The sequence below is a fragment of the Lineus longissimus genome, chromosome 6, assembly GCF_910592395.1.
Source record: "Lineus longissimus chromosome 6, tnLinLong1.2, whole genome shotgun sequence".
In the NCBI taxonomy this organism is placed as follows: Eukaryota; Metazoa; Nemertea; class Pilidiophora; order Heteronemertea; family Lineidae; genus Lineus; species Lineus longissimus.
The window spans coordinates 626,671-645,490 of NC_088313.1; the positions used below are offsets into that span (position 1 = coordinate 626,671).

The following is an 18,820-nucleotide window of genomic DNA, read 5'->3' on the forward strand; positions in this document are numbered from 1 at the left end:
GATTTGACATCCAATCCACATAGGTTTTTCCCAGGCATGTGGATCTATGAGGTTTCGCGTACTTCAGTTTTCATGCAATTCAATTCATGAATTGTCCAGAACTGCATTTGTCTAAAAGTACATGTGTGATTGATTTTAGTCTCAAAGGGAACACGAAATCCAGAATTAGATTGTGATATTTGGAGACATCTGTTGTGTATTGCTATTGAATTTAATGTAGAACGTTATAGAATATACTCAGGGATAAGTGCTGGTGTTAGGCCTGGCATGGGTATGTGATCTAGCTGCCGGGTTTCAGTCCCAATGGAAATTCTAGTGGTATTGATTGCTGGAGCTGATGTCAAGTTGAAGCACAGTGGTCTTCTAGTTTGTTACACTCCTGACAGCCCGGCATATGTCATAGCCCTATATTGAGAGTTATACTTATAGCAGAGTCTTTCTATACAAGTTGGTTTGGGTGTACCACGTGATCCGAGAGAGCGCTGTCCCACCGCACGTCGTTCGAGACGGGCGGTGTCTTTGATGTTGAAACCAGTGACCAGACCCTTGTATAGAAAGACTCTGCTTATAGTTTGGCTTTGCTTTTAACAAAAATCATCATCTCTGAAACTCCAATACAATGTACCATGAGAAAGTACAGACAAAGAGGTTTACTAAAAATTGCCTTGTCAATCTGACGATTCTGATGGAAGAGCTCTAAGTAAATGTGGTTCTTGGTCTGGTTTGAGTACTTGATGAAATAGTGTACAAGTTTGAACAGTTGGATGTTGATATTCTGCGCAGTAGTAGAGAAATCTTTTGGCGGCTTCATTTCACCAAATCTGGCCCACCTGCCTCCTGCCTATTGTCTCCATTTAAACCCTATGGCCACGATCCATTTCTAGGACTTGGCAAAAAGTGTCGCCAACTGTCAATTTCAACTTCAATATCTAATTCCAGATCCGTGTGAAGGTCGTCGAGGCTCGTCAACTTCAAGGAGGGAATATCTGCCCGGTTTCCCGCGTGACATGCTACAATCAGACAAAACAGACCAGAGTGAAGAAATCAACAAACTCCCCCTTCTGGAATGAAGTTTTCTTTTTCAATTTCTTTGCGTCACCGGCCGAACTTTTTGATGAGCTCATCAGCTTCCAGGTGAGACATAATAAAAGAATATGAAGAGTTGGGTTCCAAAACAAAGATGAAGTGCATGGCATCTTGTTTGCCATTTTGGACTACAGTCGGCTTCCGGCATTTTTTGTGCATACGAACACAAATCTAGCTGTAGTCGTTGTTGGCATATGTTTTAGATCATTATCCTTTACAAATAGGCGGACAGATCAATGAGCAATTGATCATGCCACAGGTTGGATTTTTGACAGACTCTGAAAAAAATCTTAATTGCTGGGTGTTATCTGTTATTTGTGGTTTAATTGGGTCAAACGTATCGAAAATATTGCAAATTTCGAAAAAGTGTCAAGTTTGTGTTCTGTATTCCAGGTGTACAACTCAAGGAAACTACGCTCGGACGCCCTTATTGGTTCCTTCAAGGTAAGTTTGATGTGATTGTTATTTTTTAAGTGAGACAAAATGCTGCTCTGCATGATTATTGTTGCTGCAATTACCCATAAAATGATTTTGGGTGCGGCGGGGCAGGTTTGCTTAATGGTTTTTGGCGATTTTTGGTGCGGCAGGCTTGCTCAATGACAAAAAAAGATTAAAAATTTTTTAATGTTTTTTCGTTTTTCGTCGATTTTTGGTGCGGCAGGCTTGCTCAATGACAAAAAAAGATTAAAAATTTTTTAATGTTTTTTCGTTTTTCGTTGATTTTTGGTGCGGCAGGCTTGCTAAATGACAAAAAAAGATCTAAAATTTTTTAATGTTTTTTCGTTTTTCGTCAATTTTTGGTGCGGCAGGCTTGCTCAATGACAAAAACAATTCTTTCCGACTTGAATCTTTTCAGTGCGATATCGGCCTGGTTTATGATGAAGCGAACCACACATTACTCAACAAATGGCTGCTGCTCAGCGATCCCGATGACACAATGGCCGGAGCCAAGGGCTACCTCAAGATATCCGTCACTGTCATGGGACCCGGCGATGAGGCACCAGTAAGTTTTTTTAGGAAACCAATTTAAGATGATAAAATGTGGCACCATTGTAGATAAGCAGTGTTTGTTTCATGCAAGTGATCAGGTTTCAGTAAATAGCGTTGGTATTTGTTTATTCCAGGGTAACGTTGATATCTATTTCATTCCAGAGTTTCAAGGCTGTTGAGGGGGGTGAAGATGAAGACATTGAAGCGTAAGATTTTTCTCTATCAGTGATCACCAATAGACAGTATATTCAAGTTCTCGAAGTTTGCTGAATCCAGGCCTCAACACACACAGCCTTCATCAGTTTTAAAACTTCAAACAGGCCGTCATTTGCAACCTTCAATAGTTAGACTTATGATGATTGATGTCAATTTCCTAGCATTGGTAGCCGGTAGTCAAGATGAATTAAACCACCACTGTGTCATTTTGGAAATGTTTTGTGGAATAACTTCAAAATATTGGAAAAATCTTCACTGCTCTTTAATGTGATGGATGAATTTTCTGATTTTGTGTTACAGAAATCTGCTGCGCCCAGCAGGAGTCCAGCTGCGTCCAGCATCATTCATACTACGAGTGTACAAGGCAGAGGATTTGCCCAGGAGTACGTGAATTTAAAAAAATATTCTCTAAAAACTTTTCATCGACCGAGCTGGTTAGCTGTCTGACCATTGACATCAGTTGGTGAATATGTACAATTCTACGAAATATAAGTCAATTGCAGATGGTTCAGTTTCAGTTTGTGAAATCACATTAAACTTAGTGTCTATGATTTGAGGGTAATATTAAAGGTTTTAGAATTAGCTGACATTTTATTTGTGATTTCAGTGGACTCTGACCTGCTGCAAGGCATGAAGAAAATGGTCGGCCTAGGAGATGAAAACAAAGAACTTGTGGATCCGTATTTGATATTCTCTTTTGCTGGGAAAGAGGTGAGTGTGTGACTTGATGCGAGTTTTGGTTCACTTTCCATTGCTTCAGTGGGCGTTTATGAATGAAGACCAGGAAATTCTATAACTGTAAGCTTGAAATGTGCATTTAATCCAGCCGAAAACAGAGTTGCAAGGCCAATTAGATACTCCCAATGAACCGTAGTGGCACGTAAAAGTTCTCATCCCACTTTGAAGGATGCCAGGATGATGGACATGTATCATTGATTGTACTGACATTGTATGTTTTCATTGCAGGTGCGAACAAAGATCATGTACTCATGTGATCACCCAGAATTTAACCAGGAGCTGAGATTAGGATTGAGGGTAAGTTAAAGATTGTGAAGTGCATCTTGGCAGGTTTTTTTAAGTTAATAAACGTTACTGAGCAATGATCTGTTATTTGAAGAAAATGACCTTGGAATGGACCAATGCACTCATCCTTTGACAGATGTGATGGGAGAGAATCGGGTCCACTGTTTACAACGGTTCATGCTGAAGGTAGAAGGGTGTATGTCACAAATCGGGGGTTGCTTGATTTCATTCTGTTGGTTTTCCAGTTTCCCTCGATGTGTGAACGCATAAAGCTTCAAATCAAGGATTGGTAAGTTGTGTGACGTCTGCCAGAACAATTTTTGGCGAAAATTTGAAGTATATTTAAATAATCTATACTTTGCTATTTGAAAAAGTAGATGCTCAAAACTGATGATGGCTTTTGTTGATAAGTCCCGCATGCCCTCTACTAGCTTAAGTTTGTGGAGGCAATGGGCTTTGAATATCACTCTATCAGTCAGAGAAGTTAAACGCTTTGATATTTGTTCTATATTTCTTATAAGTGTTTTGTAGACTTCTCTTAAGATTTGTATGTATTTTTGTAAAAGTAGTTTTTCAAAATCTTCAATACATTTTACTCAATGTCTTGTGAATTCTTACATGTAATGCTTATTTGTGGCCATTTTCTCAAATGAAAAATAAGGGTCGTCTGCATGAATTTCATCTATCTAGGTGGTTGCACATCTCTATCATTGAATGAGCCGGTGCATTTTGGAAGAATTGAATGAATCATAGATATTTCATTACCTTCAAATGTGATGAGTTTTTCTGAAAACCCTTCAAATGATATATGTACCAATTGAACCTTGTCAGACTTCATGTAGAAGTGATATTGCAGTAGTTTGGGTGTGGGCTATCTTGGAGCCTGTCCCAGGTGCTTGGTAGGTGGTGATGGCCCCAGTCTGTTGATCACTTCCACATGAAGTCATGATTGTTGAAAAGTGGTGTATTGGATACACAAGATGGTAAGGTATTTGCAAAATATCGAAAATTGTAGAGCTGTTGAAAGTGGATTATCTTTTAGAAAAGACTGCACAGTCCTCAGTCCTATTTCTTATCAAATTTAAATGTGTTCTCTTCCAGTGATAAGGTGTATAGAGAATGACAGTTTGTCAGTTCAATTCAAATTTGCCTGTTACCTCATTTCAAAGTGGACTTACGTAGTTTGACTGAATCCGAGGGCCATTTCCCTGAACTGCTCTAAAGCAAGTTAGAATAAAACTTCCTTGCTCTAAGTTAGTCTTTTCCTGAGTGTGGGGCTGCATGAGGATAACTGTATAGTACCCCCAGGTATATGGCACGGCTTAACCCGCCGGCCATGAGGGAATTCCTTTATGGCCCAGTGGTTGGCGCGTTGGCCCCAGAGTGGAAGTTAAGCAACGTTGAGCGTGGTCAACCTTTGGATCGGTGACCGGCGCGTACAATACAATAACCCCATGGAATGTCTGGCGTTGTTTCAAGAAGTTCGCCCTGTACAGAAATTGTTATGAGACTCGTCGTAAACATTGCATTGGTCAAAATCTGCATTGATCTTTTTGATGGATCAGTTATTCTCAGTACACCTGGTTCTCATCTTCTCTCTGCATGTTTTCATCCTCTTTTCCTCTCAGGGACAGAATCACCGGTGATGATGCCTTGGGGACCTATGTCTTGAAAGTGTCCGAAATCTCCTCATTCGCTGAAGATATCGGTTGGTGATGGCTCCAAATTTGTGCCGGGATTTGCTATGTTTTGTTAATGGATTGGGATGATGTATCGTATCTCTTAAGATGGTGTGCAGCACAGAGTTAAGAATTGTCAGTCACTTTATTGAGTGCTGTATATGAAAGATAATTCAGCTATCGAGCTTATCATCAGCAAAAAAAACGAGTTCCAATTCATCAATGAGACATAGCAAGTTGTGTGCACCCTACCCAAACCCAAGATCTTGTGGTTTTCAGTGCTGTGTTTGATGATGTCTGTGTTGTTGTATGTTTCCTCGAGACAAATGAGTGTGTAGCTGTGGTTTCGAGTTGGTGCCAATGATGGCCAGCTATCCTGTGATGTTGTGTCTGTGATGTCCTAGTGTGTGAATGGGTAACTCAGAGTATATCATCCTGTTGTTTGATTTGACCTTCTCCTCTTGAGTGTTAGCCTGTAGCTAAATGTGTGTTGATACTACAATAGGTTTGTCCAATATTCCTGTATGTTGGCATTTTCCATCCACAAACCCGTTCGTTGCCAACTGAACTGAATGTTGATGGTCTTAATTCTGGGTTTAAGAATCACCGCCAGCATGTCCAGGTGAAGTGCATTATGGGTATTGGTACTGTGATAGACTTTTGCATGGCTTGTTGGAAGGGTGTCGGATCCGTTGAATGTAACAAAGTAAGAGTTTTAACAAAATAGTGAGGTCATTGTTGGTAGTCAGGGTGTCTACAAAATGCACATCTTGAAAGTGTTGTTGATGAGGCTTGTTTTATAAGTTTATGGGAAGTTTTGAAGTTCACCAACCCTTGTGCTGTGAGCATTACCCTGACCACTACGATGACCTTACTAATTAACCTCCAATCAAACCTTACTAACGATAATCTGTTTGTGTTAATTAGGGATCGACTAACAGAAGATGACCCGATCGGAACAACGACCATTGCGCTGTCCCAGGTCTCGGCACAAGGAGATGGCGGTGAATGTCTAATTTTCTAACAAACTCTGCATGTTGTCAGTGTTGCTTTAGGAGTAGCCATTTTGATCAACATCTTCTCAAAGTACATCAGTGAAAGTGTTGATGAAGAGGACTTTCCCTTTGTGGTCAAGCTGCTAAGCGTGAAAGTGTGTGATTAATTTTCAGTAAACTTTCCAACAACTATGGAACGATATTGCTAATATTTACTGAAAATGTAATCCACAACTTTCATGCAGTGATCAGTTAGTTTTTAGGCCTATCACCAGGAAGATGTGCTCAGATGAGGTGACATTGTTATACTGGCTACATTTCAAATATCTTCAAACCTTATAACATGAATGTTGTTTAATTTTTAAATATGTCCTTTTTCATATCAAATTTTTACACGGTGAGAATTAATTACTCGAATCTATTTTTAGTGCACGTTTGTTTCTTATCAGGGCTGGTACACTTGAGGTACCTTTGTGATCCTCGTTGAAACATTGGGTCATCTTGGATTTATTATTTTAGTCGGTGTAACGACTTCATTATTTTAAATATCGGTGTACACCTTTGTGTATTCTCCATCCTACCTCTACACCAATTTTCTTTGAAATCCTCATACTTTAAATTTGCCATTGACTCCAGCATATAGACCTACCATAAACTTACTCAAGGGTGTTTAAAATCCTTTTAGACCTCGACACCTGTCTTTTGGGACAGAGCTGAACCTTTGTGCAAAGTCAAAACATTACTTGTATCACATACTTATATCAATCTGATTTGAAATTATTTAGGATTTTGTTGGGATTCTTGCACGACCCAGACTTTTTACATTTCACAGCCAAGCACACATATAACAGAACACAGATCTTTCTTTTCAATCATTTTATTCAAACTTAGGTGAAACTTTTTTTTTTCTGCTCAAAATGAACCAACATCATCAGTCCCAAAACTTTTTTGACTTAGAAAATTTTTCAAAATTTTGAACTGACTGAAAGTTGAAAAAAAAAGTTGAAAAGTCCAAATTAAAATTTTTTTTTTTCATTTAGCAAGCCCACCACACACAAAATCGCCAAAAACCGGAAAAAAAATTAAATTTGTTTTTTTCATTTAGCAAGCCCACCACACCCAAAATCGCCGAAAACTGGAAAAAAATCACAACTTTTTTTGTTTTCATTTACCAAGCCCACTGCACTCAAAAACGCCAAAAACAATCATCTACTTAAGAAAAGAAGTATCATATGCTTAGTGTGTACTTGGTTTATTTCTAGGAAAAGGGTTACTGATTCAGATATTTCAAATGCATGTTTACATCTGTTTCCTTCGATAGGGTATATCAACAGTACTGGTCACAATTAACATCCCCTATCTCATGGAACACAGTCTGGTAACAAGCTACGTAATTACAGATGATGCTTAGCTTGTGCGGAAGCCACTCTAATTCAAGTCTCTGGTAGGAGCCCGAATTAAGACAATCTGTGCAAAGCTTAAGGTGGTGTTAGTTGTGACCAGGACTGTATGACCATGATGCATGCCTGTAAGACATGCAGTTAATGTTATTCATCTAGGTTTCTACGTTACACATTAAAACTATGAAGCTATTTTACTTCCTGTGTTTTTAAGCTAAGGAATCAGATTGGCATTGCAGTAGCGGTATTCTACTCTGTTACTAATTCTGTTAATCAACTGATCGAGTAGATGGCCTTTATGACTACAGGTCTTGCCGCTTGCATTGCTCACAGTGGAGAAAACTGGCTTTGGGGCCAAAAAACTTCCAAGCACATGAGAAATCTCGTGTTGCATGACGTCACAAGCTACGTCAGACGTAACCCAAGACGTCATGCAACACTCGATTCATCACATGATCGAAAGTTTATTGGTCCTGAAAACATGATTTTTTTTGGCACTGGGAGTACTGTTGTTGGGCCTTGAACATAGTAACATTTCCTGTAAGTCCTGAAGATATTCGCTTTCTCAAACACAGGTGTGGCTAACAAAATAAACTGGTTTGTGCAAATTGTTGATTGATGGTAGATCGCTAACCATTGCTTGTTTACTAATTGATGCTAATCTTTTGTTCATGCTAATCTCGTATGGATTAACAACAGATAAAGGAGATGAGGGTAAAGTTTATTAACATAATATATGCATGTTGTGCCTGGTTTATGTGGTAATTCAAATGCCTTGTTCGAATTATGCCACCTCAAGCAGTCGATTGCCGAAGATATGATAAACCTGGTGATGGGTGGAGTAGGTGTTGGTGGTTCATGGGGCCATCGGACTGCTGGCCAAGTCACTCGGACCTATCTGGAGGCCTCTGGATTCTTCGTAGTGTAGTTGCTTTCAAACATGTATGAGTTGGGGGCGATCATTTGAAGAAAGTGGTGTGAGGTTCTGGTGAAGTATCGTCAGCCAAATTATCTTCCTGTCGGGGAGGAAAGTGACATTGGATCTTCTTGTTGATGGATGTGGTGGCCAGAGGTTTAGGGTACGACCTTTTGATCTTGGCCCTGATAGGTGCCTTGTCATACAGAGTGAGATAGAAGAGGTGGTGGATTGCATGTGTGCTTGACTGGCCCGGGATGTTCAGGCTCACGTCCTAATGTGGGTTGTCCAACGTGTCCCAGAATATCCAAATAGAGTGAGACTTGCTTGACATCATCTGACTTTGTGCAGGTGGTGAAGTGATGGAAGCTATCTGCTATAGAGGTCATGCAGTGACATCATTTGGAGGGGCATTTTGGAGATCAGTCCGTGTCCTTGATACCCTGCTGTCATAAGTGGCCAGGGTGTAAATGACATCATTGTTGAGGTTGCCACGCTTCACTCCTGCCATCGTTGTTTCGTCGCTAAAGTGTGCCACGTGGGTCGATAGGTAAATTTGATGTCCATGCTGGTGTTTTTAGTAATGATGACATCATGTGCATGGCCTCTAGATGCGAGCTGCTGATTGTGGAGATGGTTGTGAATGCTACCCATGCATGTGTGCTTATGTTTACCCTTTGATGAAGAAATATTCCAAAATATCCTATATTGTTTGGTTGTAAACTTTAAAATCTGTTGGAAACTGATCACAATTATCCTTGGAAGTAATAAGCGTACTTTCTCTCGTAGCTGAGCCGAGTATGAAATGTCTTCTTGACAGTAAACATGGGAAACTGTTTCATAACATGTGAGAGGAAGAAATTAATTGGTAAACTGTTTACTATTGTACCTAAAGTGAAGTCACCAATCCAATTTGTAAAGAGCAAGTACCTCATCTACTACATTGAAGCTCAAGAAGTCTTCAGTCATCCATTCGGGTTTCAGATCCATTCTTTGTACTGAGTGACTTTATTTTCCTTATTAAGGTTTCTTGCCATGCTTTGGACCCTGCTATGTGAACTTCTACGGTTCGCCAAGAGAGTATTCTGACCTCCCTGATGAGTATGAAGATCTTAATCTGGGAAAGGTAAGGTTAAAAATCATCATGGACAAATCATTTTATAGAGTTGTACGGATGCCATTAGATTCAGCTTACATTTAAGAGCAAGAAGCCAATACTAATGTGGTTAAAAAGCCTATTCCTTTAATTCAAAAAGTTGAAAATTGAATTCGACTTTCTGTAAATATGTACTTAATATAAATTGAGACAATCCCGTTGTGTACAAATACTGACAACATTTCTCAGCCATTTTAGGCTTGATTTGCGTCTAGTGGCGTTTTTTCATGAATTTGAGTAGAATCTCATGATGGCTCTTCCAGGGTGAGGGATGTGCGTATAGAGGGCGTGCGATTGTGGAACTCCAGACCAAACTTGGTGAGATGCCCGAGGTCGACGTCGAGGACTTGAACAATGACTTTGTCCTTCGAGCCGGCAAGTTCTTGCGTCGGAGGAAGTACCGCTTACATTGTGCCTTCCTGAATGCCACTATGATCCAAGCTATTGATGCGCCAGTCGAATTTGAAGTTAGCATAGGTAAGCTTTTGGTTGATGATAAACTCAGGTGAAATCTTTTTTTAATTGGTGGTTAATGGGTAAATGTTCTTGTAACTTGTCCCTGGCAAATGACTGAAAGTATCAAGTGTGAAAATGTCTTTTTGCCAATTTGCCAGAAGCAAGTTGTACTGAACAGTGTTTAGTTGGTGATGGGTTGTTCTTTGTAAATACTTGTGTAATGTGGAGAGGATTTTTCCTATATGATAATGTTTTGTTTTGGAGGAATATCCGTCTACTTAGCACTCTTGTCTTGCACTGCACTACTGAAGCTTTACTTGTGATAACTTTTGTACGACTTATCTTACACCTATTGAGAATTGAATAAAAAGAGGGCCGCCTAAGTGGAAAAGAGGGGCACCTAAGTGGACAAGAGGGCCACCTAAGTGGAAAAGAGGTCCACCTAAGTGGACAAGAGGGCCACCTAAGTGGAAAAGAGGGGCACCTAAGTGGACAAGAGGGCCACCTAAGTGGAAAAGAGGGCCACCTAAGTGGAAAAGAGGTCCACCTAAGTGGAAAAGAGGGGCACCTAAGTGGACAAGAGGGCCACCTAAGTGGAAAAGAGGGGCACCTAAGTGGACAAGAGGGCCGCCTAAGTGGAAAAGAGGGGCACCTAAGTGGACAAGAGGGCCGCCTAAGTGGAAAAGAGGGGCACCTAAGTGGACAAGAGGGCCACCTAAGTGGAAAAGAGGGGCACCTAAGTGGACAAGAGGGCCGCCTAAGTGGAAAAGAGGGGCACCTAAGTGGACAAGAGGGCCGCCTAAGTGGAAAAGAGGGGCACCTAAGTGGACAAGAGGGCCACCTAAGTGGAAAAGAGGGGCACCTAAGTGGAAAAGAGGGGAGACCTAATAGGATTACATGTCAAATGGCTGTTAGTAAAAGGAGGGACATCTGTATGGTTAAAAGGGGGAGACATGCTAGGATACCATATGAAACAGCTGTTACTGAAAAAGGACCTGTATGGAAAAAGGGACATCTGTTGAGATACCATGTGAAACGTCTGTTAGTAACTGGAGGAGAACCTGTGTGGAAAAAAGATAGAACTATTGGATTACCGTGGGTAAAATGACCTGTCTTTATACAGCACATTGATACAGAACCTGGTCAGGTAAAGTGCTATATAAAGCTGGCATACTTGTCAGCGTAAAATACCTTTGAAAGATCTTCTGATCATCTGTCTTTCACCTCTCCTCTCCTATTTGTGTTGACTGTCATGTTGTGTTACAGGATGTTATGGGAGTAAAACTGAGGCAGGTTTGTACGGAGCATTAAGCGTGCTGAGCTTCATGTGTTCTCAAAGTGTAGTTAAAAGTAGGCACAATATCTGTCGTGTGGTGAATTGATGTGAGAAAATGTGAGAGAAGTTTGGCAAATGTGTTCTAGAGGGACCAGTGTTGCAGTGAAATGAGACCAGGGCACTTTTTAATTTGGGTTTACATTGTTGAAGCTGCTTCCATACCGTGTTACAACTTGTCACAAATACCGAGCTGTAGGTCCGCTCCACCTTGCCTAAAGACAGCTGGGGTTTGATCCTTCAGATATTGTGTATACTTTCATGTTGTGATCTTTATTCTCTGTATTTCTTTTAACGGACGAGATCTGAATATTGGATGAAACTTCCAATGCACTTCCCCCTTACACACCAAACATGACTTTGTGTATCCTTAACATTTTGAGTGATATGAAAAAGTGACACTATTGTCTTGCTGGTGACTTTCGGGCTACATGTACAAACATGTACTCTATTTTACATGGTAGAATTCTCCTACTAGTAGAGTTAATTGCAGGTACTTGCAATATTTTGAGAGTTGCTTCTCACATGTGTAGAGTTAGGTGCTAAGCTTCTCAGGCTGTCTAACACATAAAGAACTAACCTAGAAAAGACCCATATCTGCACCCAGATTTCAAAGAAAACTTGCCAAAATTCTTGCATTATTTAAAGTATTTTAGTATAATCAATTATTTTGCTGTAAAATTTGTTGTAAATTTTCTAAAGATTCTGTGCATGCTAATAGAAATTTATATATATTTTCTCTTTGGCTTCCCGCAGTCTTTCATTTGTCGTCATACATGTGTAGTGTTATTGAGGAATCTCGGCTACTTCTTTTGATGATTGACCCTTGAGAAGCCCTCAGTGGCCTCAGCGACCCAGGCCAAGGTTCCCACTCTGGTCAGACGAAACTAGAACATCATGTCAACAAAACAACTTCATGATCTCGTCTCTTACAGGAAACTATGGTAACAAACTCGACGTCGGGGTTCCGCCAAGTTCGTCAACAACGCAGCCAACCAACGCTGTATTTGACGGGACGTTCTACTACTTCTTGCCGTGGGGCAACAGCAAGCCCTGCACGGTGGTCGAGTCCCATTGGGAGGACATCTCCTTCAGGCTGGAGGCACTGAATATGATCCAGAAAATCATTGATAGATTGGTGAGTCTGAGTCCTTCCTGAGAAGATGTGGAAGTCTGGAGCAAGAAATGCATAAAAATGGGAAATTGTCAAAAAAAATTGTTTTTAAATTTTATTGCCTCTCAGAAATTTTACCAGGATGGGTTCGTGAAATCAAAAAATCTCCGAAAAAAAAAAAAAATTTTTTAATTTTATTGCCTCTCAGAAATTTTACCAGGATGGGTTCGTGAAATCAAAAAATCTCCAAAAAAAAAAAAAAAATTTTTTTCCGACAGCCGCTCAAAAAGTTTAGAATAAAAGGTTTGCTGAACAAGGTATTTAAAAACTCTCCCCTGATGTCTTAAGTGCTGTCAATGAGGAACATTGATACTGCACCTTTAGTGTCCTGTCGCTCCGCTCGGAAAGGGGGACATGAAAATGCCCTTCCTCCGTCAGTCCGTCCGACCACTTGTTACCTTTATTACTTTATATAAGTCACTCATTTGCAGGTTACTTCACCATTTGATATCAAATGGCTCAAATGAGAGATGAAATTGCTGGCTAAAATCGTTCTCAATTTAACACTAACGCACAAATATATTCGGTTTTCAGCAAGACAACATTGACAAAGTCAAACTCGGCTTGAAGGCCAACTTGCCAACCCCTGAGCAAGCACAGCTGTTGATATCTGCTTTGGACCAACTGGTTATTGACTGCAAGTAAGTGAGCTTCAAAAGTTTGTTTACTTTCCAAATATATCTGTTCAAATGTTTTCTTCTCATTGAGTTTTGCACTTAGTAGACTTTTCACTCAGTTTTGTTGGAGTGCTGTAGATGAGGGCATAGAATTAGTCTTTTGATTTTATCAGCAATGATGTCAGTGGTGTATGAAATGAAAAACTGCTTCTAGAGGAGAGACCTAATGCTTTTAATGCTGTAGACAAAGTGCTTCTATAACAACCTACATGTATTTGATGTCCTAGTTAGTCTGTGTTGGCAGTATCAGCCAGTCCTTTCACACATTTTCTAAAATGAACCTGATCATTTCCCAGAGAACACTCACGCAAAGCAATTTGATCTTGATTTTTCATTTGTTTGTTTTGTGTATTTCTTCCAGTGCAATAAGGTAATTGGATACTGTCAGTTCAGGCAGATCAGTCTATCACCTGACCGTGCAAAGTTACGCTCGAATCTGTAGATTTAGCTTATCAGCTTCATTGTTCATGTACCTGATCCAAATTCTGTCCTTCCACTGACGTTATGTGGTCACACCATACAGTCATTGGTAAAGTCAAAAAGTTTTAAAGAATAGTCTTGTAAAATGAACCTTCCCCTTTTAGCCGGGTGATTTTAGCATCAAAATAATTGCCATGGAGTGTCATGATTGATCCATGAATTTGACATAAGATCTTGACTATCAGAGAATACCTGGTTGATGGGTGTTATAGAATGAATGAATTTGACTCTTAGGTGGGACAGTAATTACCAAAATGACTGTTTGGCAGTGTCACCATGACTCAATTGTCCTGGTCATAATTAAGTTTTTTCTTACAATGAAGTTATGTGCATCATTTTGACCTACTGCAATCATACATTTTCATAGCTAGGAGAGTTGGAGGTAACACTACTGCTAGTTTTTCACGAAAATTACATGAAATATTGTCCATGGTATGACGTTAATTATGACCAGGGCTGTATCAGTGTACATAATCATCTGTCCATTCCTGTCCATTTGACCCTTTTGCTGCTGATGACTTGCATAGCACGTACCAATGACGCGATTTACGGGATGTCAGTTGTGCTTTGGACTGTAAAGACAGCTGTATAAACTTGCTTCATAATCAGAATCTACTCTCTGCAAGTTATCACCTGAGGATGTGTAACCCTGAGCAGAAAGTTTGCCCGTAACATTCAGTTTGCAGGATCTCTCCCTATGCTTATGAGCCCCACAAGTGATATCCTCCTGAGCTTTTGAGCCATCGATTGAAGTCTGCCTCGTTCTGTCAGCAGAGATTTTGAGCACATTTATGGGGAGAAAATAGATCTTTGCTTTTCTTTGCCAAACTGCTTTCATAGTCGTTGTTTCGACTCTTATAGAGCAACTGTATTTGGAGTCACTGTTGACTTGATGGATATGTTTTCTTGATATCAATTCTGTAATATTTGAATTTTTTGACAATGGTGAGAGGTTTCCAATTTTTGTTTGAAATATGAGTATCTGACTTTGTTTTGTAGTGTATGGGAAGATACTTACCCACCCAGGTTTGTCCAAATAAACTGCTCTGGTGCTTAATTTCATAGAAGACACAGGCAAAATGCATGGGATTTGATTATTATTTAGTTAATTTTCCTTTTGCCCATTTTGCCAGAATTACGGTCTGCTCTTGTAAAGCCTGCTGAGGGTTATCCTGAGTAACTCATGCTGACAGCGGAAGCCGTTTAAAGGGAGACTATAGACATTATAGTCTCCCTTTAAAGGCAATGGACTTTGGCAAATTTAGGTGAAAAGAACAGTAGAATATGAGGGAGAAGATTTTTTTCACATTTAGCCAGACATTTGAGTTTTGGGCGAAGATTTTTGCTGCTGCAATTTTGTCTCGATTAATTTCAGGAAAAAATTTACATATTATTTTGAAAATTATTTGGCGTTGCATTGCAAGTGGTGAATTCCATTGATGATGTAACTGTTTTCATACATTCATCTCGGTGGGGAGAAAAAATGTTGGTCCGAGAATAACGCTTTGAGTTTAAACCAGTTGACAAATAATGAAAAATTTGAAGAGGAAAAATCTGCGGTAACCAAAAGTTCGTACGAAAGTCGAGTGTTTTGGCTGAAAAGGTCTGCACATTTTGTATAGACATGATAGATGAAATGTATGTGAACATTTTTATGCTTGTGTATAATTCTGGGTTGGTTCCTTATCCAAATTGATTTTTTCCCACTTCCCATGTGTGTACCCCATCTTTGACCCTGAATGCAGCCTCTCTTAGGTTGCATATCCCTAGACTGTTCATTTGTGGACCATGACCTTGTGAGCACCACTTGTTGTCAAGTGGTCAAACTTGGCAGAGTCTGTAGGTTGAAGGCTTTGTCGATTTGGATAACACGTCCAACATTGTATCGGAAACATGAAAGGCTGACTTCCTAAGTTGGCCATTTTGTTGTCCAACAGTTGTCCACCACTGGAGGGATTGATCAAGAAAGAGTTGAATCCTTTATCACGTAAATTATTTTGGAGTGAGAGCAGAATGGATATTGCATTTCTTATTCATCAGTGTCTAATCTCTTGACCCACCATCTACATTGGTTTTAAACATTGGGCAGGTTTGGGCGAGAACTTTAGTTTAGTAGTGTTGTAGGAAACAATTTGTTGGGCTAAAGAACAGAAGCTGAGGTTCCAGTGTCAACATTGCCATAGGTCCCGCTTGAATTAACGTCTCATGAATACCGTTCCTCACTGTTTCAACTCCTGATCTTTCAGCAAAAAGCTCCCGGATATCACACCAGGGCAGAGTGTCAAGAATGACCTTGACCGCATGGTGCAGACACTCCGTGAGAACGAGTTGCGGTTCATCAAGAAAGAGGCGTCGAAGCTGCGTGAGAATGCCACGGACGTGCAGGAGGCCATGCATGAGATGGAGGGCTACATGGAACAGTTGAAGAATGTTGCAACAGAGGTTTGTGAATCGTATTGGAATCGAAGGGCTGTTTCAGTGGCAAGACCAATGTTCAAAATTAACATCAGCAGATGTGATCTTAGGGGTCGTGTGTTTGACCTGAAGTCTGCCATGTCTTGAATTGATATGTCAGAGAGATTGACCCCGTTCCTGGACAGGAGGTTTACTCCCACTGCCCTGCTTCCCTCCTTCATCACGTTTCAGCCAAATATTGTCTAGGAGTCGGTTATGAGCGATGTCGAAGTAATTTTCCTCATTTCATCCAGCCCCAGAACAGCATGCCTGACGTTGTGATCTGGATGATCAGTGGCGACAAGAGAATTGCGTACTTCCGTATCCCGGCTTACGATGTCATCTACTCGGCCAACCCTGATAACTGCGGGAAAAACTGTGGCAAAGAACAGACGATTTACCTGAAGGTAGGTGTGATAAGTCTCGAGCAAGATTGTGAATCATGTGTTTTTAGACTTAGTAGTTTGCCGAATTATGTAGTGTCCTGGTAGTGTCTGGTTTGTAGCATCTTGACAATCAAGAGTTAACATTTACAGGATTCTGATCTGCTCAGGGTTCATCAGAATTGTGTGAATTTAACCCTTCAGATGCAAGATTGTAGTTGTTTATTCTTCAGTGGTATAGTCTCTCTGTTGTAACACAAGATTTTGCATTGTGATTGCGATTAAAATTGCGTAACATGATTTGATTTTTCTTCAACCAAGTGCATTGAACAAGCAGTTTTTGAGGGGCCTACCGGAAAAAAGAAAAAAAAACATCGTTCTCCGGTACCTGACTTTTCTTTGTCCCATTTTACAAGATTTGCTTTCTCCTTTGTACAGAGCCTTGGTTAAGCTTAGGTTTTTGGCCAGGAGAGTGAGATTTCCCTTGTTACATATGACCAGAGTCTGATATTGTAACTAATTCACTTTTGTGTAAGCTTACGTGTGTTGCTTCATTCTTTACCCTCAGCAGCTCCACTAGAGAAGCGAAAGAAGCTGTCACTCAGGTTTCAACTCATCTGTGAATAACAGCTTCTTTTCCTCAAATAGTGTGCAACTGCTGAATCCTTTTGCTACCAGACATTTTGTGCCAATCCTAATCCCCTCCACAGATTATACATAGCGCTCTGCACTCAGGCAAAAAAATGGCTCAGAAAGAGAGCGTTAAAGAGATGTTTAGACTCGAACAAACTTGTGTTTTTTTCGCACAATGAAGAATTTTGTCTGAGATACAGTCACCAGTGATTGTTTTGTCATGAGTGTGGAGCGCTGCTTAACCCATCCCTTTCATGTTACTTTATCACTGATTTTATATATGGATGTTCCTTTTCAGTGGCCTAGCACAGCGGTAAGGCCATGACAATAGGGTCGGCTTGCAATGCTTGTGTTTAACATTTCTATCAGAACTTGCCTTCTATTGACATGGGTGAAGTTTTATCAATGAGTACACTCATACTGTAAAACCCTTTATCTTTATGACCAGAATGTAGAGATCGATATTCAGTCATTTCATGTCATTTCTGTTATTTCTTCTGAGACAATTCACAAAAAACTCATGAAAAAGTATTTCTGGCAAATTTTTGGTTTCACAGTATTGAGTCACTGCTGATATAAAGTTTCAATGAAACACTTTTTTCGATGGTTTAAGTTTTTATCTTTAACTGAAAAGGTCGTACATATTTGCCATTTACATATTATAAAACAAATTTGTTGATTGCATGAAAGAAATGTATGGCCTTTTCCAAATAAGTTTATTTTCAATTGTCAATTTAAGTTTAATGGGAAGTAATTTTGTTCTATCTTTTTTAATTTTGAAATCTCAACTTTCTTGAAAAATGCATTTGATTTGCGATTAAGTGAGATGTAATTCATCATATTTTTTCAGGGAAAATGAGCATGCTCCCCGATGTTCAAAAATCAATCAAATGCATGAAACTTGTGAATGATAATGTTGGGGGTTTTCGATGTTGCACTCGACATGGTCGTGGTCAGTTGGTTGTGTCAGTGTTCTACCCGGTGGTTAGCAAGTCAGTTAAAAATTGAATTTAAAGTTTTTCAAAACATTTCAACATTTTCTTCAGAATGTCCATCACCGGTATGTCTATGTCAGGATAGCATGTTTTTGTTATTTTCAAGATTGGTGACAAGAAAAGTACTTTATTTCTACTTGATTTTTCTTGTTCAGTTATCAAACAATTACGATTAAAACTGATCTGTCAGCTGTGAAGCAAAAGGTGTTGACCCTTTCAGTTTCAGACACCCTCCGGATTGACAAATGTCCTTAATAGAGAGGCGTCCTCACAACAGAGATCAAATAGAACAGAAATTGACAATTTCAGAACAAAATAAGTGTCTATAGTAGAGAGGGGGTCCTCCTTACAAATCACAAAGTTTGGCATCCTATTCCAATCCAAAGAATCTGGCATATAGCTGGAATGTTACTTATTTATGACCAGAATTGTATATAGCAAACTACTCAGCAAAAAATAACTTTACTCTCTTAGTTACTGTCATCAAAAATCAATTCTGCCGACACTTACAAGTCAATTTATATTTGCTGTGTGCTCATTTTCAGACTCCTGGCAGTAAAGCAGAAAAAGAAGGCAAGGATGAGATCCCAGCGATGATTCGCTGCAAGATCTGGCTCGGACAGGAGAAGGAAGAACACGCCTGGACTGCCATGCAGTCAGAAGGAGAACTCGCTGTCTTTGCTGAAACGGTAAGTGGCTTATGACACCCACTTGGTACCTTACAGAATCAGGCAACCGGGTTGCTCTCTGTGTGCTGAAGCTTTTCCACCATGG

The 18,820-nt window shown here is 39.9% G+C and overlaps 1 protein-coding gene across 12 annotated transcripts in view; it reads left to right on the plus strand.

The window, feature by feature from the left end:
* LOC135489072 (myoferlin-like) overlaps nucleotides 1–18,820 on the plus strand; it is a 102,077-nt gene that overhangs the window by 43,513 nt on the left and 39,744 nt on the right. For 9 of the 12 annotated variants that reach the window (XM_064774218.1, XM_064774219.1, XM_064774213.1 and 6 more), the window contains exons 8-27: nucleotides 940–1,134; nucleotides 1,480–1,530; nucleotides 1,943–2,089; nucleotides 2,239–2,282; nucleotides 2,593–2,675; nucleotides 2,900–3,003; nucleotides 3,259–3,327; nucleotides 3,561–3,604; nucleotides 5,922–5,998; nucleotides 8,089–8,103; nucleotides 9,331–9,431; nucleotides 9,725–9,938; nucleotides 11,184–11,210; nucleotides 12,186–12,388; nucleotides 12,959–13,065; nucleotides 14,581–14,607; nucleotides 15,828–16,023; nucleotides 16,290–16,442; nucleotides 16,740–16,802; nucleotides 18,592–18,735. In XM_064774218.1, coding sequence (XP_064630288.1) covers nucleotides 940–1,134; nucleotides 1,480–1,530; nucleotides 1,943–2,089; nucleotides 2,239–2,282; nucleotides 2,593–2,675; nucleotides 2,900–3,003; nucleotides 3,259–3,327; nucleotides 3,561–3,604; nucleotides 5,922–5,998; nucleotides 8,089–8,103; nucleotides 9,331–9,431; nucleotides 9,725–9,938; nucleotides 11,184–11,210; nucleotides 12,186–12,388; nucleotides 12,959–13,065; nucleotides 14,581–14,607; nucleotides 15,828–16,023; nucleotides 16,290–16,442; nucleotides 16,740–16,802; nucleotides 18,592–18,735 — 2,064 coding nt within the window. Of the gene's footprint in view, nucleotides 1–939; nucleotides 1,135–1,479; nucleotides 1,531–1,942; nucleotides 2,090–2,238; nucleotides 2,283–2,592; nucleotides 2,676–2,899; nucleotides 3,004–3,258; nucleotides 3,328–3,560; nucleotides 3,605–5,921; nucleotides 5,999–8,088; nucleotides 8,104–9,330; nucleotides 9,432–9,724; nucleotides 9,939–11,183; nucleotides 11,211–12,185; nucleotides 12,389–12,958; nucleotides 13,066–14,580; nucleotides 14,608–15,827; nucleotides 16,024–16,289; nucleotides 16,443–16,739; nucleotides 16,803–17,349; nucleotides 17,365–18,591; nucleotides 18,736–18,820 lie in introns of all 12 variants that reach the window. The other 3 variants (XM_064774222.1, XM_064774223.1, XM_064774224.1) reach the window with 3 other exon arrangements.